This window comes from Staurois parvus, unplaced genomic scaffold (assembly GCF_062004578.1).
Source record: "Staurois parvus isolate SC_StPar_1 unplaced genomic scaffold, SC_StPar_1.0 ptg002112l, whole genome shotgun sequence".
Taxonomy (NCBI): Eukaryota; Metazoa; Chordata; class Amphibia; order Anura; family Ranidae; genus Staurois; species Staurois parvus.
In genome coordinates this window covers 105,189-132,703 of record NW_028319908.1, presented here as the reverse complement: position 1 = coordinate 132,703, position 27,515 = coordinate 105,189, and the positions used below count along the sequence as shown (strand labels likewise).

Here is a 27,515-nt window from a genome sequence, read left to right as displayed (position 1 = left end):
TCAAGGGTTCATCTAGAGGTACACTTGAAATGATGCATCGGTCTCAGACAACCCCTGCTAAAAATTACTGAGTCACTGTGCATTAGTGTGATAGTCAAGAAGAATTATTCATACATTTGTGGTCAGTGGAAATACTCTGACAGATACCTAAAAAGTTCATTGGTTTCAGTGACAACTTATCGGATTGGCCGAAATTACTCTTTGTTCAAGGAACCCCTAGCAACCCATGGAGGAACCCTAGGGTTGGGAAAGGCTGCTCTAGTGGTTGTTAGGGGTTCCTTGAGCGGTGGCTACGTGACATCCCATTTGATGGTGAATACATATTTCCAGGGCCAACTCCACTTGGTGGAGTCAGGAGCAGGACTCCAATTATCTTTTTAGCTGCCTGTAAGAATGACACTCTAACCACCAGTGTAAGGAACATTCTTTCCACTAACCATCAATGTAAGAAACATTCTTCCCATTGACCACCAATGTAAGGGACATTCTTCCTACTGACCACCAATGTAAGGGACATTCTTCCTACTGACCACCAATGTTAGGAGCATTCTTCCCACTGACCACCAATGTAAGGAACATTCTTCCCGCTGACCACCGATGTAAGGGACATTCTTCCCACTGATCCCCAATGTAAGGAACATTCTTCCCGCTGACCACCAATGGAAGGAGCATTTATCTCACTGACCACCAATGTAAGGGACAGTCTTCCCACCAACCACCAATGTAAGGAGCATTTATCTCACTGGCCACCAATTTAAAGAGGCATTTCTCTCACTGACCAGCACTGTAATTAACATTCTTCCCACTGACCTCCAATGTAAGGGACATTCTTCCCACTGACCTCCAATGTAAGGGACATTCTTCCCACTGACCACCAATTTAAGGAACATTATTCCCACTGACCACCAATGTAAGGGACATGTTTACCATGGACTCCCAATAAATTGGTTCTAGCAAGGGTTTTCCAAGACCTAAAATTTTTCTCAAGGATTGCTGTTATACAAAACGGTTGAGAAATGCTGCTTTAGAGGTTCTAACTCAAAGAGGCTCTAACTCCAAGTCCACTCAAAACTTGATTGTTTTTTTGGTAGATACTAGGGTAGAGGGGAGGAGGAATGTTTTGTAGTCCTAACACACTTCCGGTCATAGGATGACAATGTTGTTCCTCCATACCTACAGTACAGAGAGGGAGCATTGTTACCCTGGAACAGAGAGTGCATTACTGGCAAGATCACTTAGTGAAAATGAAGTTAAAAAGTCTGCAAAAAAGAAAGCTAACGCAGTTACCACATCTAAGACTGGTTAGCTGCAATAGATACATTTTTGTTCGTGGGTTTAGATACACTTCTAACCCAAAACGTCAGTTCCTGTATCTGCATTTCTGCCATGACCATTATGAGGGTCTCCCATATTTCATCCTGGGTTCCTATTGTACTTGAGAACATAACAAAAAGGTGGAAAGTGATGCAGAAACCTCTAAGGCTAGCAGGGCCACGGCTGAAAACTGCGTTAGGGAGATTTCCCAGCTGGAGTTCCCAAAAGCTAGTTAATAATGCAGACCAATAGATGGTACTGAAATACACTTGTTTTTGATGAACTGAGGCTTTAAGATACCGATCGACGTAAGATGATCAGTGATTGGTTCGGCTGTGGTTACAAACAGGTACCCCAGACATTTACAGGCCAGTTTTACATTCTTCAGACCATTCTACTTTTTTTTTCCAAAATATTGATCTGTGATGGAAACCAGAATCTCATTGTATTACCACCAAGGCCATGACAAACCCAAATGGCATTGTCATTTCTAAGACCGCTTCTCCAAAATTGAGCATCAACAAATTTTGTAATTGTCCAATCCAGCAAATTTGGACCAGTAGCCAGTTATTTCGGAAAAAAACTGAATTTTCTCCATTTTGTTGCATAATTTTTGGGGGGGCTTTCAAAAGAATTTGCTAGTTGACAATTTTTTCAGAGATCGTCGTAGAGAAACTTTATTTTTCCTGTAGCAAACAATACTAACTTCACTTGTGGTCAGTGTTGTTGGAATTGTATCTACTGGTTATTTTTGGATAGTCAGGTCCTGTCCTCTTCAGCTGAAAACCTTCCTATTTCCTTTGAGGTTAATCCTCTGTACACCTGGCCAAATTTATGTCATGTGCAAAGGCCACTTTAACTGGGCCGCCCCATGAAATCTTCATTTTGTGGCCACAGAGCTCTGTATACATTGGACATGTTTATGGAGGCTGGAAAAAGAACGATTTCACGGCAATTTTCCTTATTTCTGTTATGGCACTTTGAGTTCTTCTCATCTCCCCTACATAGAAAATAAGGATTATGCCAGATTTCAGATGACTAAAAAATCTCATCAAAATTTTAGTTCTGGGTAAAATTGTATCCTTAAAAAAACCAGTTGCCACCCTAAACAAGGGCCCACTCTGAATGACCAGATCCAGGCGTCTTTGTATGTCTGAAATAGGAACAATTCCAAGAAGTTTGGGTTCATTGACCAGTATGGTTGTTGAACCTTGTCGTCTATAAATCTTTAGTCTTGGAAAGTTTGAGGCACATTTCAGTGTTCTGTTTTAAGTTTTAATGACTGTTTGGTTGGAGTTATCCACATTTGAAGGTTTGTGCATGGTTGTTGATGATGTCTTATGGTTGTTGATGAAATATTATGAACCCATTGTCCTGGCTTCACCCAGGTATGCACCGTCCTCTCAGCTCCGAAGTCAGGATGACACCAAGGAATGGCTGCGTTCTCATTCGGCAGGAGGGCTACAAGACACGGCCAGTAGCTCTCCATTTTCACCTGGCTCCAGCATTACGTCTCCATGTGGAACTAGATTTAATTTCTCTCAGCTTGGTAAGTGACATTGACACCTCTGGTCTACAGTAACCATAATAATAGATGACTGATGTCCAACTGGAATAAACCCCGCCCCTGAGATAATGTTGACACTGGGGTGGTTGCTTTCTTTCCTAACTTACACAGTCTTGTTAGCTACATTCACTGTACTAGAGCATTGTTCTCCAAACTACAGCCTTGGGACTGGATGTGGCCCCTTGCTTTCCTTTGTCTGGCCCTTGGAGCACTACTCCTCCAACTGAAACCAATGATGGGACACCATTCCTCTCACTCACAGTTAATGTTGCACTATTCCTCCCACTGATACCAACAAGGGGCACTATTTCTCCCATTAAAACCAATGACGGGGCATTGCTTGCTCCAACTGACCACAGTGGGGCCTGCCCAAAGCTTGAAGGACAGTAAACTGGTCCTTTGCTTAGCAAGTTTAGAGGCCCCTGTACTAGAGTGAAAGAATGACCAGCTCTCATGGTGTGCTTTGACATATCTCTGCGGGGCTTCGGTATAAAACACTAAAGAATACTAACTCAATGGAAGGTCAGTCATTTTTTTCATGAAGAAACTGTTAAATTCTTAAAACAAAGTGTCTATTGCGCTTAATTAGAAGGTTTCTGGTTCTTCTGGGGCTTGGAGTTCTCCTCGGTAAAGATATGTTCTTCACGTAACCAGGGGTGGACTGACAACTCATGGGGCCCCCGGGCAATAGGGGATCATGGGTACCCTGTGTCCTTGCCCAAACTCAAAAAAGCCTATGAAAAAGGTACCAGGGGCATCTCATGGGGCCCCCTACTGACCCCGGGCACTCGGGCAGTGCCCGAGTTTCCAAATGGTCAGTCCCTGCACGTAACAGTATATTCCATTTCCATGGTCAAAGGATATGGATACTCATGTATAAAGAGCAAAGGAAGGTAGCCACGTAGTGTGATTCCATATACAGGCGTACCTCGGTTTACGAACGCCTCGGTTAACATAATTTTTGGTTTACGAATGAAAATCCATTGAAAATAATGGCTCGGTTTACGATTTTTTTTGGCAATACGAACGGATTAATTGGTTTTCAATGCATTTACAATTTTTTTTAATCGTGTCCCCGTACAGTATTTATGCCTTTAAAGTGCACTTTATAAAGAGTTTTGAACAGATAGACATTTTTTGACTTTTTATGACCTCCGGAACGGATTAATTGATTTTCAATGCATTTACAAATTTTTTTTGGCAATACGAACGGATTAATTGGTTTTCAATACATTTACAATTTTTTTTTTTTTAATGTCCCTGTACAGTATTTATGTCTTTAAAGTGCACTTTATAAAGAGTTTTGCACAGATACATTTTTTTTTTACTTTTTTCGGACCTTCGGAATGGATTAATTGATTTTCAGTGCATTTATGAATTTGTTTGGCAATACGAACGGATTAATTGGTTTTCAATGCATTTACAAATTAATTTTGAATCATGTCCCTGTACAGTATTTATGCCTTTAAAGTGCACTTTATAAAGAGTTTTGAACAGATAAGACTTTTTTTTATATTTTTCTGACCTCCGGAACGGATTAATTGGTTTTCAGTGCATTCCTATGGGAAACCGCGTTTCGGTTTACAAATTTTTCTCAATACGAAAAGTCCCGCAGAACGCATTAAATTCGTAAACCGAGGTACGCCTGTATTAATAAAAAAATCGAATAGTATACTCTCACAGCAAATAAATTATTCCAAGCATAAAATGCTGGACCAGAAGTAACACACCGACGGGCGCTCCACCGGCCGGATATGATGTCACCACGGCTCGCCACTGACGCGGTTCACCCCTCCCACTGGGCGTCTTCAACCTCTGAAGACACCCAATGGGAGGGGCGAAATGCTTTTTTAAAATTAATTATTATTATACAGTATTTATAAAGCGCCAATAGTTGGCTCAGCGCTGTACATTACAAAGGGGGACAGAACATGTGACAGAACAATACCAATACAATGCAAAACATGAGGGGATCGAGGGCCCTGCTCCTTGGAGCTTACAATCTAGGAGGGAGGGGATGGTGGCACAGGAGGAGATAGCTGTGGGGGATGGAGTGGTAGGAAGAGTGGAGGAGATCGGGAATTAGCAGGGGGTGGGGTAGGCTTCCCTGAAGAGATGGGTTTTCAGGGTGCGCCTAAAGGAGAGGAGAGTAGGTCATAATCTGATGGGTTGGGGCAGGGAGTTCCAGAGGATGGGTGACACCCTGGAGAAGTCCTGGAGGCGGGCATGGGAGGAATCGCACTATGTGACTTCCTTCCTTAACTCCTTATACATGAGTATCCATATCCTGTTATCCCTGATATCCCTTTATGTGAAGAACATACTTATTAATTTTTTTATTTACCTCAGGTACTTATATAGCGCCGTCACTTTACTCCGCGCTTTCCATATATATTGTACATTCACATCAGTCCCTAACCCTCAAGGGGCGTACAATCTAAGGTCCCTAACTCACATTCATACATACACATACTAGGGACAATTTAGACAGGAGCCAGTTCACCTACCAGCATGTCTTTGGAGTGTGGGAGGAAACCCACACAGTCACAGGGAGAACATGCAAACTCCAGGCAGGTGGTGCCGGGGTTGGGATTCGAACCAGCGACCCTAGTACTACCAGGCGGGAAGTGCTAACCATTTAGCCACTGTGCTTGCCTCCATACTGAGGAGAACTACAAGTCCCAGCAGAACCGGAAACCTTCTAATTAAGCTCAGTAGACTCTTACTTCGTTTTAGGAGTCCGTTGAAGTCGGTGAGTAAATGGAACCACTGGCGAGGAGCTCAGGATGTGCTTTAATTAAGAACCAATTAGGAGGCTGCACCTTTTCCACACGTTTTATGGACTATTAATAGTGATAATGTATACATTTATGTTGGTGTGTATTATGTCTATGACTATGCAATGAGGCAGCGCTCACCTACCAACACTTACATACTTAGGAGAGTCAGCTCCTTATGTAGGAACAGCAGCCATTATTGGGAATATTCACAAATCTTGGAATTTTTCACTGCATTTCTTTGGGTATATCCACGGAAAATTAATTTTAAGCCTTGCAGTACTCGGGTTGTTGGTTCGAATCCCAACCACGGCACCACCTGCCTGGAGTTTGCATGTTCTCCCTGTGCCTGTGTGGCTTTCCTCCGGGTACTCCGGTTTCCTCCCACACTCCAAAGACATGCTGGTAGGTTAATTGGTTCCTGTTTAAATTGTCCCTAGTATGTGTATGTATGATGGGAGTTAGGGACCTTAGATTGTACGCTCCTCGGGGGCGGGGACTGATGTGAATGTACAATATATATGTAAAGCTCTGCGTAAATTGACGGTGCTATATAAGTACCTGAAATAAATCGAATAAATAAATAAATTTAAAACACTAGACGTTGGTCCTCAGCGCAGGATATAGGTCCCTTGTATTTTACTATTTTTTTTATGTGTTTTCTACCTCCAGCGAGCCCAACAGCTTCATCGCAGATGAGTTTGTCAAACTCGGCAATGCTTCGAACTCACAGCCTGTCCAACGCCGATGGCTCAAGTGACCACTACGGCGAGACCCGCTTCCGAAACAGCTCCATGTCATTGGATGAGAAGACCCGAACCATGAGCCGCTCCGGATCTTTCCGAGATGGGTTTGAAGAAGGTAAGTGTGTGGCGGACAAGAGACCCTTCCTGTCTCCGAATTGAGAAAGTGCTGTAATCGGCTTGGTCCTCGGTTCTTCGCTTTTCTCTCTTTCTTGCACAGTGGTTCTCAACCTTTCTAATGCCGCGACCCTTTAATACAGTTCCTCATGATGTGGTGACCCCCAACCATAAATTTATTTACCCAGTAATTATAATTCATGAAGTGTCATTTTACCTCCAATACTGCTGCTTTCAACACAGTAGCTGCTTTTAACACAGTAGCTGCTTTCAACACAGCACCTGCTTTCTACACAGTAGCTGCTCTTTATACATCGGAAATATGTGTTTTCCGATGGTCTTAGGTGACCCCTGTGAAAGGGTCGTTCGACCCCCAAAGGGGTCGCGACCCACAGGTTGAGAACCACTGTTCTAGCAAGAGCTACTTATATCTCTTTGCACGTAACAAACTTTGCATTGTGTCTATGTTGTTCTATATCTACTTCAGAGGAAGGTAGAGAAAGAACCGTTCTGGTTTCATGAGTAAATTCCTTTTCTGCAGCCATCAGTTACCTTTTTTTTAGAGGATTATTACAATAACTGGTATCTACTTTAACATCTCCGGAGCTGATTTGCCAGTCTGTGTATCATTTCCTCCTGTTTTTACTCCACTTGAACCAATGCCGTCAGCACCATCTCGATGCGAAGACCCAGCTGTCTATCCTTGCTTAGTGCTAGGAGGCAAATACCGATCTTCTCAGAGATCCTTTTCCCCGAGATATTGTTTTCAGATGAAAGATGAAGCTTCATCTTCAGGCAGAGTTCTGTTCTACGGCGGTCATCTTCCTGTGAGCGTCTATAGTTAGACTTGTGGGAAACCTCAGCCATGCTGTATATCAGGTAGAGGTGAACGGAACATGCTGTGAAGCAAAATGCCCCTGTGAAAAACGTGTGATGGAAGCCGACTTCCAACCTGGAAATCCCTAGGTGATAATGTTTTTGATGACTTTCAGACAGCATATACTGAACGTGTTCTGACTCAGGCCAAGAGCATGGTAGCTTCTACCATGGATATTGTCTTCAGATGAAAGATGAAGCTTCATCTTCAGGCAGAGTTCTGTTCTACGGCGGTCATCTACCTGTGAGTGTCTATAGTTAGACTTGTGTGAAAAACGTTTGATGGAAACTGACTTCCAACCTGGGAATCCCTGGGTAACAACGTTTTTGATGACTTTCGGACAGCATATACTGAACGTGTTCTGTCTCGGGCGAAGAGCATGGCAGCTTCTACCATGGATATGGTCTTCAGACGAAAATGAAGTTTCATCTTCAGGCAGAGTTCTATTCTACGGCGGTCATCTTCCTATGAGTGTCTATAGTTGGACTTGTGAGAAACCTCAGCCATGCTGTATATCAGGGAGAGGTGATCGGAACCTGCCGTGAAGCAAAATGCCCGTGTGAAAAACGTTTGATGCAGGCTGACTTCCAACTTGGGAATCCCTAGGTGACAACTTTTTTGATGATTTCCAGGCGGCAAATACTGAACGTGTTCTGACTTAGGCGAAGAGCACGGCAGCTTCTACCATGAAGCTGGAGTCCAGCTACATATTAGGGTTGATTTACTAAAACTGCATGGTGCAAAATCTGGTGCAGCTCTTCATAGAAACCAATCAGCTTCCAGGTTTTATTGCCAAAGCCTAATTCAAAAAGCTAGAGTTAGAAGCTGATTGGCTACCAGGCACAGCTGTACCAGATTTTGCACTCTCTGGTTTTAGTAAATCTCTCTGATTGATTAACATATCTGTAATTTCTGTTAGTACAACAGTATAAAAACTCTCCTGATATTATGGTACCATAGTCCTCAGTACAGCAGGATGGGAGTGGGGGGCTCTGCACTATCAGTCTGTCTAGCTCTGTTACCCGAACATGTTTCAGACCCTAGGAGCTGGAGCGGTAGGAGTCATCAGGGCTGCTGTTAGAAACCACGGGGCCCCATACAGCCAACTTGACAGGGCCCTCCACCCCAAGAAAAACAGTTTACAATGCTTTATTTATGAATGAACACAGTCACTGATCGGTACCAATTACTCACTGTGTTCATTCTGGAAAGGAAGGGGCTGGTAAATTTGACTTATTTACCGCACCCTTCCTCCACTCTCCATCCTGAAGGATCTTATTATGTGCTTGCAGCTGCTGGTGGGACGGAGAGGAGAGAAGTCGGTAGCACTGTGGGGGTAAGGGGGGCACACAGGGGAAAGTGGCAGGGTGAAACATATGGTGCACAGATAGGGTGAAGGGTGCAGCGGTGGGGGAAATTACTGGAACCATTTCCCTGTATGGCTGTCTCTGCAGCAGCTGAAAGCCAGCGGGAGGGAGAGGAGAAGAAGCCGGCTTTCAGCTGCTGCAGGCAGAGCCATACAGGGGATTGGTTCCAGTAATTGCCCCACCCGCCATCCCCATCACCCTCCCTGCCCACATCTGATTCACCCAGCTGCCTGGGCCCTCCTGCTGGCCTGGGCCCCATACAGGAGGACTGGTAATACCCCCTTATCCACGGCTCTGGGAGTCATGCTTACTCATAGTTCACCCAGACGTACAGTTGTGTTCAAAATAATAGCAGTCAGACATCACTAACCGGATCAATCACTGTTTTTGGTGGAAATGATATTTCTACATGGCAGATAATTTCCTAGCAGGTGTAGTAGAGTCATAGAAATCCAACAGACCCAACAGTTATGACATGCATGCTGCTGATTCTGTGTCATTGAATCACTCATTGAAAGGGGCGTGTTCAAAATAATAGCAGTGTGGAGTTCTATTAGTGAGGTCATTCATTCTTTGAAAAACAGGTGGCAATTATTGCCCTTATTTAAGGAAGGAAGGCAGCAAATGTTGGACATGCTGGTTACAGTGCATTTCTCTCTGAAATTCTGAGGAAAATGGGTCGTTCCAGATATTGTTCAGAAGAACAGCGTACCTTGATTAAAAAGTTGATTGGAGAGGGAAAACATATAAAGAAGTGCAGAAAATGATTGGCTGCTCAGCTAAAGTGATCGCAAATGTTTTAAAATGGCAACCAAAACCTGAAAGACGTAGAAGGAAGCGAAAAACTACCATTGGAATGGATAGAAGAATAGCCAAAATGGCGCGGACTCAGCCAACAATCAGCTCCAGGAAGATGAAAGAAGGTGTGACGCTCCCTGTGAGGACTGTTACAATTAGAAGATGCCGATGTGAAGCCAAGCTATCTGCAAGAAGCCCCCGCAAAGTCCCACTGGTGGAAAAAAGACGTGTGCTGAAGAGGTTACAATCTGCCAAAGAGCACATTGACTGGCCTAAAGAGAAATGGCGCAACATTTTGTGGACTAATGACAGTAAGATTGTTCTTTTTGGGTCTAGTGGGCGGAGACAGTTTGTCAGACGACCCCCAAACACTGAATTCAAGCCACAGTACATTGTGAAGACCGTGAAGCATGGTGGTGCAAGCATCATGATATGGGGATGTTTCTCATACTACGGTGTTGGGCCTATTTATCGCATACCAGGGATCATGGATCAGTTTGAATCCATCAGAATACTTGAAGAGGTCATGCTGCCTTATGCTGAAGAGGAAATGCCCTTGAAATGGGTGTTCCAACAAGACAACGACCCCAAACACACCAGTAAACGTGCAACATCTTGGTTCCAGACCAACAAGATGGACGTTATGGAGTGGCCAGCCCAATCCCCGGATCTTCATCCAATAGAAAACTTGTGGGGTGACATCAAAAATGCCGTTTCTGAGGCAAAACCAAGAAATAGAGAAGAACTGTGGAATGTGGTCCAATCATCCTGGGCTGGAATACCTGATCACAGGGGCCAGAAGTTGGGTGACTCCATGCAACACAGATGTACAGCAGTTCTCAGAAACAGTGCGATTACAACCAAATATTCCTGAAGTCATTCAAAGGAAAGCAAAATCTTCAAACATTTCTCAGTTTATATAGTGAATGTTTGAGTTTGTAAAGAAGAATACAAACACTGCGATTTTTTTTGAACCGTCTAATATTCACTTTTCTTCCATTTTTTTAGAGGAACAACACAAATTTGATGTATTTTTCTTCATGTTGTGATTTGGAATAGAATGTGTCGTGTTCCCAATGCATTTGTGTGGATGGAAATAAAAGCCATTAGAAGGATTTTCAGCTTTATTCACTTTTTTCAACACACTGCTATTATTTTGAACACAACTGTAGGTTTGTACCTGAATTCAACTACTTCTTTATCTAATTCGCTGCTAGGCTGTTTTTTTTGTTTGTTTTTTTGGTTTGTTTTTTTTTTACTTTGTGCACAATAATCCTTCAGACTTCCTGCAACATTACCAGCCTCAGGCAAAAACACTATTCCAGTCCATCTTCTCCCTCTGTCCTTCGAATAGTTGTCCGTTATTAAAAGGGATTGGGTATCTCAAATCTCCCTTCTTCAGTTACAGACAGAGCTGTCAGTATTAAGATCTGCAAGTAGATAGTATATTATATCCCTGGTGCGCATAACTTTGAGTAGCATCAAGGCACAAAGAGGGGGGGGGGGCTCCACATAGAATATATCAGTGATACAGAGAATTTAAAGGGAAGACCAGATTCTTTACAGGAGGGCTGTACTGTGAGGATGACTTGAACCCTGCACCTTGTACTATATGCATTCTTCTCTCTTCGTATCCCTCGGTGCCTTTTGGCCTCACAATTTACAAGACGTAGAACAATGCATGTGTTACTGCTTGCACACGATTAGAATGGAATATGTACATTTTCCAGCTGTAATTGACTTTTTATAGAGAGGGAGGTGCTGGAGAAGGAGAGAGCACAGGCCACACCTCCACCTGGAACTTCCCTCTCTATTGCTGGCTTTCCACTTCATGTGACTGGATTAATGGCACTGACGTCACAACTCCAGTCAGCCATTTGGAAGGCAAGTGGATGGGAATGATGTAGCAAATGATTAGCCATAATCCCTTGGTCAAACCCAGAGCGTTCCCAACTATACATAGCTGGAATCCATTGACCAAATCCAGAGAGTTCCCACCTATACACAGCCAGAATCCCTGGGCCAAATCCAGTGAAATCCTAATTATACATACTCGGAATACCTGGGCTACATCTGGAGAATTCCCAACTATGCGTAGCTGGAATCCCATAGCTGGAGAAACACTAGGTATACAAAGCTGGAATCCATGGCCAAATCTAGAGAGTTTCCAGCTATATATAACTGGAATCCCTGGGCCAAAAGCAGAGAAATATTAGTTATACATAAATGGAATCTCTGGCTACATCTAGAGCGTTCTCAACTATACATAATTGGAATCCCTGGCCAAAGCTAGAGCGTTTTCAACTATACCTAACTGGAAGCCCTGGGCCAAATCTAGAGAGTTCTCAACTATACATAGTTGGAATCGCTGGGTGAAATCTGGAGAGTTCCCAACTATACATAGCTGGAATCCCTAGTCCAAACCTGGAGGAACACTAACTAGAAATAACTGGAATCCCTGACCAAACCTGAAGAGTTCCCCGGGCCAAATTCGAAGAAATGTTAGCTATACATAGCCGGATTTCCCGGCCAAACCTGAAGAGTTCCCAACTATACATAGCTGGAATCCCCGGGCCAAATTCTGACAAATTTTAGCTGTACAAAGCTGGAAACCCTAGTCCAAATCTGGAGAAATAATAGCAAGACATAACTAGAATCCCCGGCCAAACCTGGAGAGTTCCCAACTGTACATAACTGGAACCCTGACCCAAATCTAGAGAAACCCAAAATATACATTGCCAGAATACCTGGGCCAAATTTGGAGAGTTCCTAACTGTGCATAGCTGGAATCCCTGGGCCAAATCTGGAGAGTTCTCTATTATACATACCTGGAATCCCTGGGCCAAATCCAAACAAACCCTACCTATACATAGCTGGAATACCTGGTATAAATCTGGAGAGTTCCTAGCTATACGTAGCCAGAATCTCTAGTCCAAATCTGGAGAAATAATAGCTTGACATAACTGCAATCCCAGGGCAAACCTGGAGCGTGACAAATATACATATCTGGAATCCCTGGTCCAAATCTAGAGAAACCCTAACTATACAGCCAGAATGCCTGGGCCAAATCTGGAGAGTTCCTAGCTATGCATAGCTGGAATCCCAAATCCAAATCTGGAGAAATAGCTTGACGCAGCTGGAATCCCAGTGCAAACCTGGAGCATTCCAAATCTACATATCTGGAATCCCTGGTCCAAATCCAGAGAAACCCTAACTATACAGATAGAATGCCTGGGCCAAATCTGGAGAGTTCCTAACTGTACATAGCTGGAATCCCCGGGCCAAATCCAGAGAGACCCTAACTATACATAGCTGGAATCCCTGGGCCAAATCCAGAGAAACCCTAATTATACACAGCTGGAATACCTGGTAGAAATCTGGAGAAATCCTAGCTATACATAAGTGGAATCCCAAGTCCAAATCCAGATAAACCCTAACTATACATAACCAGAATACCTGGCCAAATCTGGAGAGTATCTAACTGTATATAGCTGGAATCCCAGGCCGAATCTGGAGAGTTCCCAACTATACATAGCCAGAATCCCCAGGCCGAATCTGGAGAGTTCTCTACTATACATAGCCAGATCCCCGGGCCGAATCTAGAGAGTTCTCTACTATACATAGCCAGAATCCCCAGGACGAATCTGGAAAGTTCTCTACTATACATAGCCAGATCCCCGGGCCGAATCTGGAGAGTTCTCTACTATACATAGCCAGATCCCCAGGCCGAATCTAGAGAGTTCTGTACTATACATAGCCAGAATCCCCGGGCCGAATCTGGAGAGTTCTCTAGTATACATAGGCAGAATCCCCGGGCTGAATCTAGAGAGTTCTGTACTATACATAGCCAGAATCCCCGGGCTGAATCTGGAGAGTTCTCTAGTATACATAGGCAGAAACCCCGAGCCGAATCCAGAGAGTTCCCAAATATATATATATATATATTACACACATATATTTTACTAGTTTTCCTTTACCTTCCAGAGTCAGCCGTCCATTGTAGTAAAAATGGTGATTCGCACAGCTGACTGTGGCAGGTGTTGTTTACCTAGGAGAAGGAAGGTGACTTGTCATCTCTCAGGTTGAAGTGCTGGAATTAGTCGGCTATTTACGTCACCCCTAGACACACAAACACACACAGGAACCTGCCGGTCCGGTTCACTGTCCTGGCTGACACAGCGTCTGTTTATCAGCAGAGACTCCTGTAGGCCACAACAAACAACTGCAAAGTGTCATCTTATTTTCCCCCAAATATAACCGTCCGTTTGTAAAGACACCTACTCCCCAAAGACACCCAACTGGAGCTATGAAAGGCGGACGAGCCCGTAGCAGAGGTATGGTCCTGGTCAGAGAAATAAAGGGAAGTCCGCCAGACTTTCCATGGACAATGCCAGTAATTGCCCACCTGGAAGAAAAATATATTTGAAATGCTACAATTTTGTCCATATTCAATATATATTGAATTACATATATACTACCTGTTGAAATACGTTTTTATTACAAAATATGTGAAAAATATTTAGAAAAATACATTTTCAAACATACTTTATGTCTTTAACAATACAAATCTACATTTTTGGAATGCGTTTACGAATAAATATGTAAAAATATATGTTAAAATGACTTTTTTATATGTTAAAAAAAATCTGAATATATTTAAAATATATATATATTTTTCAAAATATTTTTTTTTAACCACTAGCCTGGTACCCGCTTCCTGCCCAGGCCACCGATCGCCACGCTGCGTGCCCCCCGGAGCCCAGTTAGTGTGGGACGACGTCATATGACGTCCTCCCAGAGCGAAAGAACCACCTTGCACCCGTCATTACACTATATGGCAGGCGTGAGGTGGTTAAAAATATTCTTTTGATTTGTTTTTTTTTTTTTAAATATAAAAAAGGAGTTTTCATTCTGCTCTAGGAAGATGCAGAACCCCTGATCCTTTGTCTGGACAGCACTGGTTGGCCCTGTGCTGATCACATGCACTCTCCCAAGACCAAAAAAAAATTTCTAGCAATTCACACCAAACTGAGCATGTGCGGTTTGCCCCTAAGGCTCTGTTCCATCAGCAAATAGATTTGGGACAGTAGAAGAAGGGGAGAATCAGAGAAGACAGGATCAAACATCCTTTTTACACAATGCAGAGGATTAACCTCTTAGGTTCCACAGTGAGTATAACAAGCATGCAGTGGCGGACTGACCATTTGGGAACTCGGGCACTGCCCCTGGTACCTTTTTCATAGGCTTTTTTGGGTGTGGTTTGAGTTTGGGCTAGGACACAGAGACCCCATGGTCCCCTATTGCCTGGGGGCCCCATGGTCCCCTATTGCCTGGGGGCCCCATGGTCCCCTATTGCCTGGGGGCCCCATGAGTTGTCAGTCCGCCCCTGCCAGCATGCTTTACTGCATCTACAGACTGATTGTACTGTTATGGGTTTAGTAACACTTTACGCTTTGACATTAAAACCTGGAAGCTGATTGGCTCCCACGCACAGCTGCACCAAATTTTGCACTCTCCAGGTTTAGTAAATCTCTTTAGTGGGATCTTGTGAAGGAAAAACTTACAAAGATGTAAATCTGATGTTGACGCAAAGCAGTCACCTGACGCTCTCTGACCCGTATCTCCTCTCTTTCATTCTGCAGTTCATGGCTCCTCCCTCTCTCTGGTGTCCAGCACGTCGTCCGTCTACTCTACGGTAAGTTCGATGGATCGCCATAGGTGCGCCTTTCAGTGAGTAACGGCTGATTTGTAAAAGGTGGGAGAATGAAGCGAATGTTTTGATGTTGGGAGTCGAATTCCAGCCGCCATGTCACCCCGGTGCAGGTACAAAGATGGATGAAAGGATTGGCGCAGTCGCTATGGATATTGCCTGCTCTTCTAAGGTGCTCGAATTTTTATACCTTGCCTCTGATGCTCGGATTATTCAGATCTTTTTCACGCTGGAGTTATGCAGGCCATACATGGTTCAAACTCCGAACGATTTTTCGTCCGAAAATTGGAAACGGCGTTCGCTCGGTAGTCTGACGGCGCCCTCATTGATTTCGAAAATCGGCCAACCGAGTCATAAAGTTCATCCCATATAACAGGCAATACTTCTGTTCCTTCCAGGTCACGGCTCATGGCGCATATTCTTTTCGGAAAAACGATCGTACGATTTGACCATCATTGAGTCGAAAATCCGTTGTTTTTCACTAATTTTCCAACATGGCCGATCACTGAAAAGGGGAGGAACCACGAAAATCAGCCAGTGCCATTGACCCCACTAACAGAGCGAAAATCGGCCAGTGCCATTGACCCCACTAACAGAGCGATAATCGGTCGGTGCCATTGACCCCACTAACAGAGCGATAATCGGTCGGTGCCATTGACCCCACTAACAGAGCGATAATCGGCCAGTGCCATTGACCCCACTAACAGAGCGAAAATCAACAGATTATTCTTAGGTCCAATTTCTGGACGAAAAATCGGTCGATTTTAGACCCATGTATGGCCCGGCCTTAGTGAAACATTGTCTGTATTGTAATCGCTGAAAAGGAAACGAGATAGGACCAGGAGAGCTGCCCCAGCCTTCAGGGTACCCTTCATCCCCCCTGGACATAGGGAGAGATTAGGGAGAGGCTAGGTTCACACCAGGGGCGGACTGACCATTAGAGCACTTGGGCACTGCCTGAGGGCCCAGGGTCGGTAGGGGGCCCCATGAAATGCCCCTGGTACCTTTTTATAGGCTTTTTTTTTTGGGTGTGGTCAAGGACACAGGGGCCCCATGATCCCCTATTGCCCGGGGGCCCCATGAGTTGTCAGTCCTCCCCTGGTTCACACCTATGCATTTTTCGCTGCGTTTCGCAGAAACGCACAGCAGTCCATTTAACATGATTTCCTATGGGACAGGTTCACTTCTCCGCGTTTTCACCCGGTGCGTTTTTTGGAACAGGTCAGGGACTTTTTTTCAACGCAAAATGCTGCGTTTTTGGTTCTATAGACTTCAATGGAAATGCTGTAGAGAAGCATGTAGTGTGTTTTTGACGCATTTTGCATTTTAATCTGCCCAGAAACAAATTGAAAAAAAAAAAACGCAAAGTGCATCAAAAACTCATGTGCGAAAAAGCACTGCAGACCCAATGCAAACCGCATAGGTGTGAACCTTGCCTAAAGGCAAATAGACTGTGCACTTTGCAAAACAAATCGTAATGTGCAAGGAAAAAAAAGTGCGATTTTGCTTGCACATGATTGGATGATGGAAAAAAGGAGAGCTTTTGCTCATTTACTAAGCTCTGGAGCAACTGCTCTTGCAAAGTGCCCAGTCTATTTGCCTTTAGTAAATCTCCCCCACAGTGCTTGCAGCATTAAAAACAGACAAGACGAGGGAGTTCCTGCACCTTTTTGTTTTTATAAAGCCTTTTCATTCTGACTGGCCCTTCATTCTTAACCACCTCCCGTCTGGATGTTGTATATAAACGGCCGGACGGTGGCAGTGCAGGGTCAGGTGGATGTTTATAAACGGCCTCCCCGCCCCCTGCTTGTGCGCGCTCCCTGGGAGTGCGCAGCACCGCGATCTGGTGCCCACTGTGTCCTCCAGACACAGTGGAACACCGATCATCGGACGGGATCTCTGTACAAGGTCCCGATCGGCCAATCAGTGATCACATGCAGAGTAGTGAGCAAGATGTCACTTCTGACATCATTGCTTACTACGTGTGAAATCTGTGAATGATCACAGAGGTCACATGGTACAAGGCTATTCACAACAGCCTTGTACCATGTGACAAGCTGTGACCAATCACAGCTCACACAGTATTTCTCAATGGCTGCAGGAATGCAGCCAGAGAGAAAGAGAAATTATTGCTTTTACAGCATTTATGGGTGTAAAAGCAACCAGTGTAAAAAAAAAAAAAAAAAATCTTTATCACCCCCCACAAGTAGTACAGTGTCACCATAGTGACAGTGTAAAAAAAAAAAAAAAACATAATATAAAAAAATAAAATAAAAATGTAAAAAAAATTTTTTTAAATTATAATTTTTGGTTATAAACTAATTTGGGTTTTTTTTTTACTAAAAAGATAACGGAATAAATTTTGGCCAAGATTGATGAAATATTATTTATTTGCAAAATTTTATAAGGAAAACACTTGTTTTTTCATTTATATAGCAAAAAAAATAAAAATCCCAGCGGTGAATAAATACCACCAAATTAAAGCTTTATCTGTCTCAAAAAAATTCATATGGGTACAGTGTTGCATGACCATGCAATTGTCATTCAAAGTGTGATAGCGCTGAAAGCTGAAAATTGGCCTGGACTGGAAGGGGGTGAAAGCGTCCGCACTGGAAGGGGGGGGAAGCGTCCGGACTGGAAGGGGGGGAAAGTGTCCGGACTGGAAGGGGGGTGAAAATGTCGGGACTGGAAGGGGGGGAAAGCGTCGGGACTGGAAGGGGGTGAAAGCGTCGGGACTGGAAGGGGGTGAAAGCGTCGGGACTGGAAGGGGGGTGAAAGCGTCGGGACTGGAAGGGGGGGAAAGCGTCGGGACTGGAAGGGGGGTGAAAGCGTCGGGACTGGAAGGGGGGGAAAGCGTCCGGACTGGAAGGGGGGTGAAAGCGTCAGGACTGGAAGGGGGGGAAAGCGTCGGGACTGGAAGGGGGGGAAAGCGTCGGGACTGGAAGGGGGGGAAAGCGTCGGGACTGGAAGGGGGTGAAAGTGTCGGGACTGGGAGGGGGTGAAAGCGTCGGGACTGGGAGGGGGTGAAAGCGTCGGGACTGGGAGGGGGTGAAAGCGTCGGGACTGGGAGGGGGTGAAAGCGTCGGGACTGGGAGGGGGTGAAAGCGTCTGCATTGGAAGTGGTTAAAATATTCCTGCAAATGTGTATGTAGATTCTTAGTATCCCTATGAGCGGGGCTGTACATTATCCGGGTCAGGATGGGAGTGGACACTTGGGACCCCCCTTGTGCAGACACAGCGCCGTTCCCCCACCGCGCTTCTATTGTTGCTCAGCCATCTCGTCATTTGCACAGGAATGTGAGACAACGGCGGCTCTTGTTCTAACAAGATTGTTCGAGATCCCGCGACTCTGAATGTTTAATGTCTCCGTCGCTCGGGCTCGGCTTGCCAGAAAATTCCCTGCCAGTAAATGAGCCAATCCGGCGAGGTTCTATTAAAAACACCAAACAGCCCAAATAAGGGAAACCTAACAAGTCCCAGCACTTCACACCCGCCGCTTCTATTTATAGGAGATGAAAAGATAAATGTTTAAACTGGGTGATGTCTCCATTATATCACTTCATCTTCTAGGAGAGACGCCCCGTAACCTCGCGTGCCTTGATCCCGCCACTCGCTCCAAAGCCACTCTCGGGTCATGTTCTAGATTTGGGGGGGTTGTGAAGATTCTGCAGCCTTTTCAAATACAAAATAAAATGACCAAAAAAAAATATCACATGATGTGTAGATTCTCCTATAAACCAAAATATAGCTAAAAAAAAAAACTAAAGAGAAGCAAAATAAAGGATCAAAGAGGTGAAAACTCTCATCCTTTGTTACATTTACTTATCATTGTACTATAGATCTCCTATGGAATCCCCCAACCTGAACCTGGAGGGATACAGTCTCATCCCTCCTCCCCTTCTGTCTTGTACAGGTGTACTGGCTCCTCCCCTTCAGTCTTGCACAGGTGTACGGGCTCCTCCCTTTCAGTCTTGCACAGGTGTACGGGCTCCTCCCCTTCAGTCTTGCCCAGGTGTACGGGCTCCTCCCCTTCAGTCTTGCCCAGGTGTACGGGCTCCTCCCCTTCAGTCTTGCCCAGGTGTACGGGCTCCTCCCCTTCAGTCTTGCCCATGTGTACGGGCTCCTCCCCTTCAGTCTTGCCCATGTGTACGGGCTCCTCCCCTTCAGTCTTGCCCAGGTGTACGGGCTCCTCCCCTTCAGTCTTCCACAGGTGTACCGGCTCCTCCCCCTCTGTCTTACACAGTTGTACCGACTCCTCCCCTTCAGTCTTGCACAGGTGTACCAGCTCCTCCCCTTTAGTCTTACACAGGTGTACCGGCTCCTCCCCTTCAGTCTTGCACAGGTGAAGCGGCTCCTCCCCTTCAGTCTTGCACAGGTGTAGCGGCTCCTCCCCTTCAGTCTTGCACATGTATACCGGCTCCTCCCCTTTCAGTCTTGTACAGACATGGATAGCAGGAAAAATAAACGTTGTTTGAATTTCTAACCTCCTCCCCCCTCTACTAGCAATGTGGGTTTTTTTTGTCTGTGTCCCCGTTGGAGAGATTATCTTTCACTTCCTGTTCTGACCACACCGCTGTTTCCCAATTTGAATTTTAATTCTTTTTTTTTTCCCTTTTTTTATTTTCAGCCGGAGGAGAAGTGCCAGTCTGAGGTGAGCACTGTGTTCATTTTATGTTCCCCCCCATCCTTTCCATTGCAGCAAAGTGTAATAGAATGTCGCAGCCGTCCTACGTAATCGTGTTATTTATTTATTTTTAATTTGTTTTTTTGTTTTTTTTTCCAGATCCGCAAGCTAAGAAGAGAGCTGGACGCCTCGCAGGAAAAGGTTTCCGCTCTGACAACCCAGCTTAGCGCCAATGTAAGTTCATCCATGTGCTTTAACCCCTTCATGACGGGAGGCCATCAATGCCTTGACGCAGAGGCCACATTTGGCAGCGTGCGCATGCGTCAGTTAAAGTGATATTAACCGCCTCCCTCCCGCCATATAGTACAATGACGGGCGCAACTTGGCTCTCTCGTTCTGTGAGGATGTCATATGACGTCCTCCCATTCTCACTGCGCATGCGTTGCTCAGGGAGTGCGCAGTGGGGCGATCGGCGGTGCGCTGTGTCCCTCGACACAGCGGATCACCCATCAATGGAAAGAGCCGAAGATGGCGGCTCGGTCATGTGATCAGCTGTGTCCAATCACAGCTGATCACATGTAAACAGGGAAATGCCAGTTATCTGCATTTCTCTCCCCACGAGCCGTCACGCTGACAGAGGAGAGGAGAGCCGGTAATCGGCATTCCGCGGAGGGGACATGTACACTGATCATCAGGGCACTGATGATCAGTGTAGCCCCAGCAGTGCCACCTGCCAGTGCTCATCAGTGCCACTTGCCAGTTCACATCAATGCCACATATCAGTGCCCATCTGAGCTGCATTTCAGTGTCACCCATCAGTGCCAGTCAGTGCCACCTATCAATGCCAATCTGTGCCACCTATCAGTGTCAGTCAGTGCCGCCTATCAGTGATGCCTGTCAATGCCTATCAGTGCCACCTACCAGTGCCCATCACTGCAGCCTCATAAGCGCACATCAGTGAAGGAGAAAAATCACTTATTTACAAAATTATATAACAAAAACTAAGAAAAAAGTTTTAATAATATTGAATAATCACAATAAATCCCAAATTTCTGTATAAGCACACTTCACCCCTACCCTTAGAGGTGTACAAATATAAACAATAATATGCTCAGTGATAAAAATAATTATAATAATAAACCTTTTCTCTAATCTGTGAATAAAATAAAGTCCCAAGGATAAATCAAAGATTTTTTGATTTATCCTTGGGACTTTATTTTATTCACAGATTAGAGAAAAGGTTTATTATTATAATTATTTTTATCACTGAGCATATTATTGTTTATAAGAAAAAAGTTTGTTTTTTTTCAAAATTTTCAGTGGTTTTTGGTTTGTTTAAGAAAAAATAAAAAACCCTGAGGTGATTAAATACCACCAAAATAAAGCTTTATCTGTCACAAAAAAAGATAAAAATGTCATATGGGTACAATGTTGTATGACCGTGCAATTGTCATTCAAAGTGCAACAGCGCTGAAAGCTGGAAATTGGTCTGGGCAGGAAGGGGGTATAAGTGCCGGTAGGCAGGAATGGGTTATAAGTGTCCGGTAGGCAGGAATGGGGTATAAGTGCCCTGTAGGCGGGAAGGGGGTATAAGTGCCCTGTAGGCAGGAAGGGGGTAGAAGTGTCCTGTAGGCAGGAAGGGGGTAGAAGTGTCCTGTAGGCAGGAAGGGGGTAGAAGTGCCCTGTAGGCAGGAAGGGGGTAGAAGTGTCCTGTAGGCGGGAAGGGGGTAGAAGTGCCCTGTAGGCGGGAAGGGGGTAGAAGTGCCCTGTAGGCGGGAAGGGGGTAGAAGTGTCCGGTAGGCAGGAAGGGGATAGAAGTGTCCGGTAGGCAGGAAGGGGATAGAAGTGCCCTGTAGGCAGGAAGGGGGTAGAAGTGCCCTGTAGGCGGGAAGGGGGTAGAAGTGTCCGGTAGGCAGGAAGGGGATAGAAGTGTCCGGTAGGCAGGAAGGGGATAGAAGTGCCCTGTAGGCAGGAAGGGGGTAGAAGTGCCTGGTAGGCAGGAAGGGGGTAGAAGTGTCCGGTAGGCAGGAAGGGGATAGAAGTGTCCGGTAGGCAGGAAGGGGATAGAAGTGCCCTGTAGGCAGGAAGGGGGTAGAAGTGCCCTGTAGGCGGGAAGGGGGTAGAAGTGTCCGGTAGGCAGGAAGGGGATAGAAGTGTCCGGTAGGCAGGAAGGGGATAGAAGTGCCCTGTAGGCAGGAAGGGGGTAGAAGTGCCTGGTAGGCAGGAAGGGGGTAGAAGTGTCCGGTAGGCAGGAAGGGGGTAGAAGTGCCTGGTAGGCGGGAAGGGGGTAGAAGTGCCCTGTAGGCTGGAAGGGGGTAGAAGTGCCCGGTAGGCAGGAAGGGGGTAGAAGTGTCCGGTAGGCAGGAAGGGGGTAGAAGTGTCCGGTAGGCAGGAAGGGGATAGAAGTGTCCGGTAGGCAGGAAGGGGATAGAAGTGCCCTGTAGGCAGGAAGGGGGTAGAAGTGCCTGGTAGGCAGGAAGAGGGTAGAAGTGTCCGGTAGGCAGGAAGGGGGTAGAAGTGCCTGGTAGGCGGGAAGGGGGTAGAAGTGCCCTGTAGGCTGGAAGGGGGTAGAAGTGCCCGGTAGGCAGGAAGGGGGTAGAAGTGTCCGGTAGGCAGGAAGGGGATAGAAGTGCCCTGTAGGCAGGAAGGGGGTAGAAGTGCCTGGTAGGCAGGAAGGGGGTAGAAGTGCCTGGTAGGCAGGAAGGGGGTAGAAGTGCCTGGTAGGCAGGAAGGGGGTAGAAGTGTCCGGTAGGCAGGAAGGGGGTAGAAGTGCCCTGTAGGCAGGAAGGGGGTAGAAGTGTCCTGTAGGCAGGAAGGGGGTAGAAGTGTCCTGTAGGCAGGAAGGGGGTAGAAGTGCCTGGTAGGCAGGAAGGGGGTAGAAGTGTCCGGTAGGCAGGAAGGGGGTAGAAGTGCCGGTAGGCAGGAATGGGTTATAAGTGTCCGGTAGGCGGGAAGGGGGTAGAAGTGCCCTGTAGGCGGGAAGGGGGTATTAAGTGCCCTGTAGGCGGGAAGGGGGTAGAAGTGCCCTGTAGGCGGGAAGGGGGTAGAAGTGCCCTGTAGGCGGGAAGGGGGAAGAAGTGCCCTGTAGGCGGGAAGGGGGTAGAAGTGCCCTGTAGGCGGGAAGGGGGAAGAAGTGCCCTGTAGGCGGGAAGGGGGTAGAAGTGCCCGGTAGGCGGGAAGGGGGTAGAAGTGCCCTGTAGGCGGGAAGGGGGTAGAAGTGCCCTGTAGGCGGGAAGGGGGCAGAAGTGCCCTGTAGGCGGGAAGGGGGTAGAAGTGCCCTGTAGGCGGGAAGGGGGTAGAAGTGCCCGGTAGGCGGGAAGGGGGTAGAAGTGTCCGGTAGGCAGGAAGGGGGTAGAAGTGCCCGGTGGGCGAGGGGTTAAAGGTTCTTTTTCTTCTTCTAATAACATGTTATATTTACCTGCTTTGTGTAATGGTTTTGCACAAAGCAGCCCCGATCCTCCTTTTCTTGGGTCCCCCGCCGGCGCTCCTGGCTCCACCCCCCGTGACCAGTGCCCCCAATAGCAAGCTGCGCACTGGTGCGCGCTCACTCCAGAGCCACGCTCTATGCTTCTATAAGCCAAATAGAGCTGCGGTTCGGTCCCCCAACCCGGCTGTGATGGACAGCAGTGGGAACCAATGGCTGTAACTCAGCCAATGAGGAGCGAGAGACCCGGGACAGTCAAGGCTCCCATGCACAGTTGCCTAATTGCCGCGTAAAGTGATATTCCGATTATTCTAACAGCCATCAGCACCTTTATTGCTCCAAAGATAAGAAGAGAAGATGTTGCGATTTCTCATCAGGATTGCAGCCATTACATTGGTAGAAGAGTTCCATAACCCAGTCGGTTGTATGGCGGCGGGTCGGTGGGCCGTCAGAGGTGACATCATCCGGCCGTTGTTCCTCGCGCTCCGCCGGCTTGTTATGTTAGAATCACAATGGAGAAGACTCGCATCCTGCTCCCCATTGTGTCCTCCTGTTTTCTCTGTTTGCTCGGGGATTTGCAGCCAGTTGCGCTCCATTGAACGTGTTTCGGGTTCCTCCAATCCCTGCGATGTGTTTGTGTCTCGGCCGTTTCCTCTCCGGTATTTCTGGTGTATATATAGAAACAGGCGATGTACAGGGGGCCGGCCCTCCTCTCATTGTCCGCACATCACGCAGGTGGCTCAGGCTATATATAGGGGATGAAAGAGACGCGCGAGTCAGCGCACCCCAGTGATCTGTAAAGCCAGTTGAAGCCTTTGATGTCTAGAATCGTGTAAAGAGAGAAAAGCTCCAACTTCAATGAGAAACAATTATCACATAATAATAAAAAAAGAAGTCTATAAAACTGATTTGTAACTGATGACGTGCCTTACCTTTTTTTGTTGTTCTGAAGATCCTGCAGCCTTTTCAAATACAAAATAAAACGACAAAAAAATAAAAATCGCATTATGTGTAGATTCTCCTATAAACCTGAATTTAGCTAAAAAATATAAATAAAAGAGAAACAAAATAAAGGATCAAAGAGGTGAAAACGGTCCTCCCCTCCAGTCTTGCATAGTTGTAGCGGCTCCTCCTCTTCAGTCTTGCACAGGTGTACTGGCTCCTCCTCTTCAGTCTTGCACAGGTGTACTGGCTCCTCCCTTTCAGTCTTGCACAGGTGTACCAGCTCCTCCCCTTCAGTCTTGCACAGGTGTATCGACTCCTCCCCTCCAGTCTTGTACATTTGTACCAGATCCTCCTCTTCAGTCTTGCCCAGTTGTTGCGGCTCCTCCCCTTCAGTCTTGCCCAATTGTAGTGGCTCCTCCCCTTCAGTCTTGCACAGGTGTACCGGCTCCTCCCCTTCAGTCTTGCACAGTTGTACCGACTCCTCCTCTTCAGTCTTGCACAGTTGTAGCGGCTCCTCCCCTTCAGTCTTGCACAGTTGTATGGCTCCTCCCCTTCAGTCTTGCACAGGTGTATCGGCTCCTCCTCTTCAGTCTTGCACAGTTGTAGCGGCTCCTCCCCTTCAGTCTTGCACAGTTTTAGCGGCTCCTCCCCTTCAGTCTTGCACAGTTGTATGGCTCCTCCCCTTCAGTCTTGCACAGGTGTACTGGCTCCTCCCCTGGACTGAAACGGCTTCCTCTGATGTCACTGCACACTGGGAGCTTCTCACAATGTGCATTAGAAGCTGCAGCCAGTCAGAGAGAGCTCCGCCTCATTTCCTGACTGGAGGATGTCCGGCATCATCTGGACTGTCCCTGGCCTGCCCCTTTCTGTAGAAGAAGAAGGCCTACTGCTCCAGACTGACACCCACCCATCAATGCATTTTGATATTTGCATAACTCCTCCCAAGAGCCCGCCCACTGCTTGCATGAGGGCTGTTGAGAGGAGTACTGAGGCAGTGCTGGGATGTTTCCAGGAAGCTATGTACGGCACTCTGCTTGCCCCTCCCACCAGCCATTATGTGCCTGCATTGCACAGAGAAGCACAGAGACCCAGTGATGACAAGGTGTGTAATGAAAATGGAAAGGTTCTATTGTTTGTTGATGAGGGAGGAAACCGGGAAGGCAGAATATAAGCAGAATAAACTTCTGCTTTGAAGGATAAGCTCACCCTTGCCCTCCCCAATTCCCCGTTTCTTCGGATTCTCTCTCTGCACCCGCTGTCACAGTTTAAAAGAAAAAACCGCAGCAGTGCGGGGCTCCGCCCACCCGGTCATTTTCACCACAGAGTTCTATGAATGGGAGAACTACAACTACCATCAGCTATTGCAGCTGACTGCTTTTAGCTCTCAATGAACTATGAGAGTGCCGATGAGCCGCCTAGGTGGTTCATTCATTCCTCCTGTCATTCAGTAAGGCTACTTTCACACTGATCCGCCGCAAAAACGCATAGGCGGTTTTGCCGAGTTTTTACCGCATATTTGCCATGTTTTTTAATGGACACGTGACTTAAAACTGCACCAAAAACGCTTCTTAGAGGCCTTTTCCATTAATTTAATTGGGAAGAGGCGTTTTTGTGTTTTTTGTGTTTTTTTTCGAGCTAATCGCATTTTATTTTTTTTTTTTATGTGCAGAGGCGTTTTTTTTTTAACTCCCCAAACATGCCTCAAAGGCGCCGCAAGTGGGAGTTTTTAGACCGCACCGCAACACGCAATGAGTGTGAAAACATACATCGATATACATTCACATACACAGGGAAGCATTTTTCTGCAGCGTTTCAAGCGCTTTTCTTTTAACGCAAAAATTCTTCAAAAGTGGAAAAGTAGCCTCTTAGATTGTAAGCTCCCAGGATCAGGGCCCTCCTATCCCTCTTGTATTGAACTGTATCGTTGCTGTATTGTCTCCCGTTATATTGTAAAGCGCTGAGCAAACTGTTGGCGCCATAAATCCTGTATAATAATAATATCGGTCTGCCTCCGAGCAGCTACACTGACAGTCTGCAGATCACGGGTGGCTCCGAAAAAAATGTAAATAAATAAATAATAAATGCACTCATCTGCATTCATTTTTTTTTTATATAAAGGTGAACTTATCCTTTAAGGACATATCCTTTAAGGACATGTCCTTTAAGGACATGTCCTTTAAGGACTTGTGAGAATAGAGTCGCTAGGTGGTTGTATCAGTACCCGTGTGAGGATCTGGCTCTTTGCTGGTTTCTGGTATTGTCCTTCCACTCAGAGATTCCAGCACCTCCCAGACACATTCCTCACCTGCCCGTGACTGGCCGGGCACCTCCTCCGCATGCCGCCGGCTGATACTGGCGTTCCACAGTGGACCAGGGGCGGACTGACCATTTGGGAACTCGGGCACTGCCCGAGGGCCCGGGGTCAGTAGGGGGCCCCATGAGATGCCCCTGGTACCTTTTTCATAGGCTTTTTTGGGTGTGGTTTGAGTTTGGGCGAGGACACGGGCCCCATGATCCCCTATTGCCCGGGGGACCCCATGAGTTGTCAGTCCGCCCCTGCAGTGGACCCTTATTTAAGCGCCCAGTTTACTGGTGCGACTTCAGATGTGATTTGGGAATTGAAAACGCATCTAATGAATGTGAATGTCTGCGTCTTAATGCATGTGATTTCTAAAGTAGTTCCTGCGTGACTTTTTTTCTGCAGTTTTGTTGCGATTTCACAAACATAGAATGTAATGGAAATCGCGCTGCAAATGGCAAGAAATCGCTGAAAATCTCCACAAGTCGCAATACATTCTTCAGAGATCGCACCTGAAATCGCGCCGATAATGGCACACAAACTGCGCGATTTTAAAACTTACTAGCAGAGCCGTACAAAGCAGCGTGCTTACAGTGGAAAGCACAGACACAGCACACAGTTAACCCTTTGATCGCCCCAGATGTCCTGCCCAGTGTCATTAGTACAGTACAGTGCTTTTTTTTTTTAGCTCCGATCACTGTATTGGTGTCACTGGGGATGTCAGTGGCAGTGAGTCAGTTCCCACCCACAAAATATATGAAAATGTATTTTTAAAAATATATGTTAAAATGACCGATTCTGCACATCGCACCGCGTTTTGCAGACCGATTTCGGGGTGTTGTTAACTTACCATACACACTCGCAGCGGTTCACACGGTGCGATTCTGATGTGGTGCGGAATTCGCACAGAAAACGCTGCAGATTCCGCAACGAACCCGGGCTAAATGTTCACA

At 46.3% G+C, this 27,515-nt stretch overlaps 1 protein-coding gene across 2 annotated transcripts in view; it reads left to right on the top strand.

The window, feature by feature from the left end:
• The window catches only part of NAV2 (neuron navigator 2), a 103,678-nt gene that overhangs the window by 34,149 nt on the left and 42,014 nt on the right, over positions 1-27,515 (top strand). For both annotated transcript variants that reach the window (XM_089664948.1, XM_089664946.1), the window contains 5 exons: positions 2,703-2,863; positions 6,331-6,519; positions 15,203-15,255; positions 19,898-19,921; positions 20,054-20,128. In XM_089664948.1, coding sequence (XP_089521074.1) covers positions 2,703-2,863; positions 6,331-6,519; positions 15,203-15,255; positions 19,898-19,921; positions 20,054-20,128 — 502 coding nt within the window. The remainder of the gene's footprint in view (positions 1-2,702; positions 2,864-6,330; positions 6,520-15,202; positions 15,256-19,897; positions 19,922-20,053; positions 20,129-27,515) is intronic.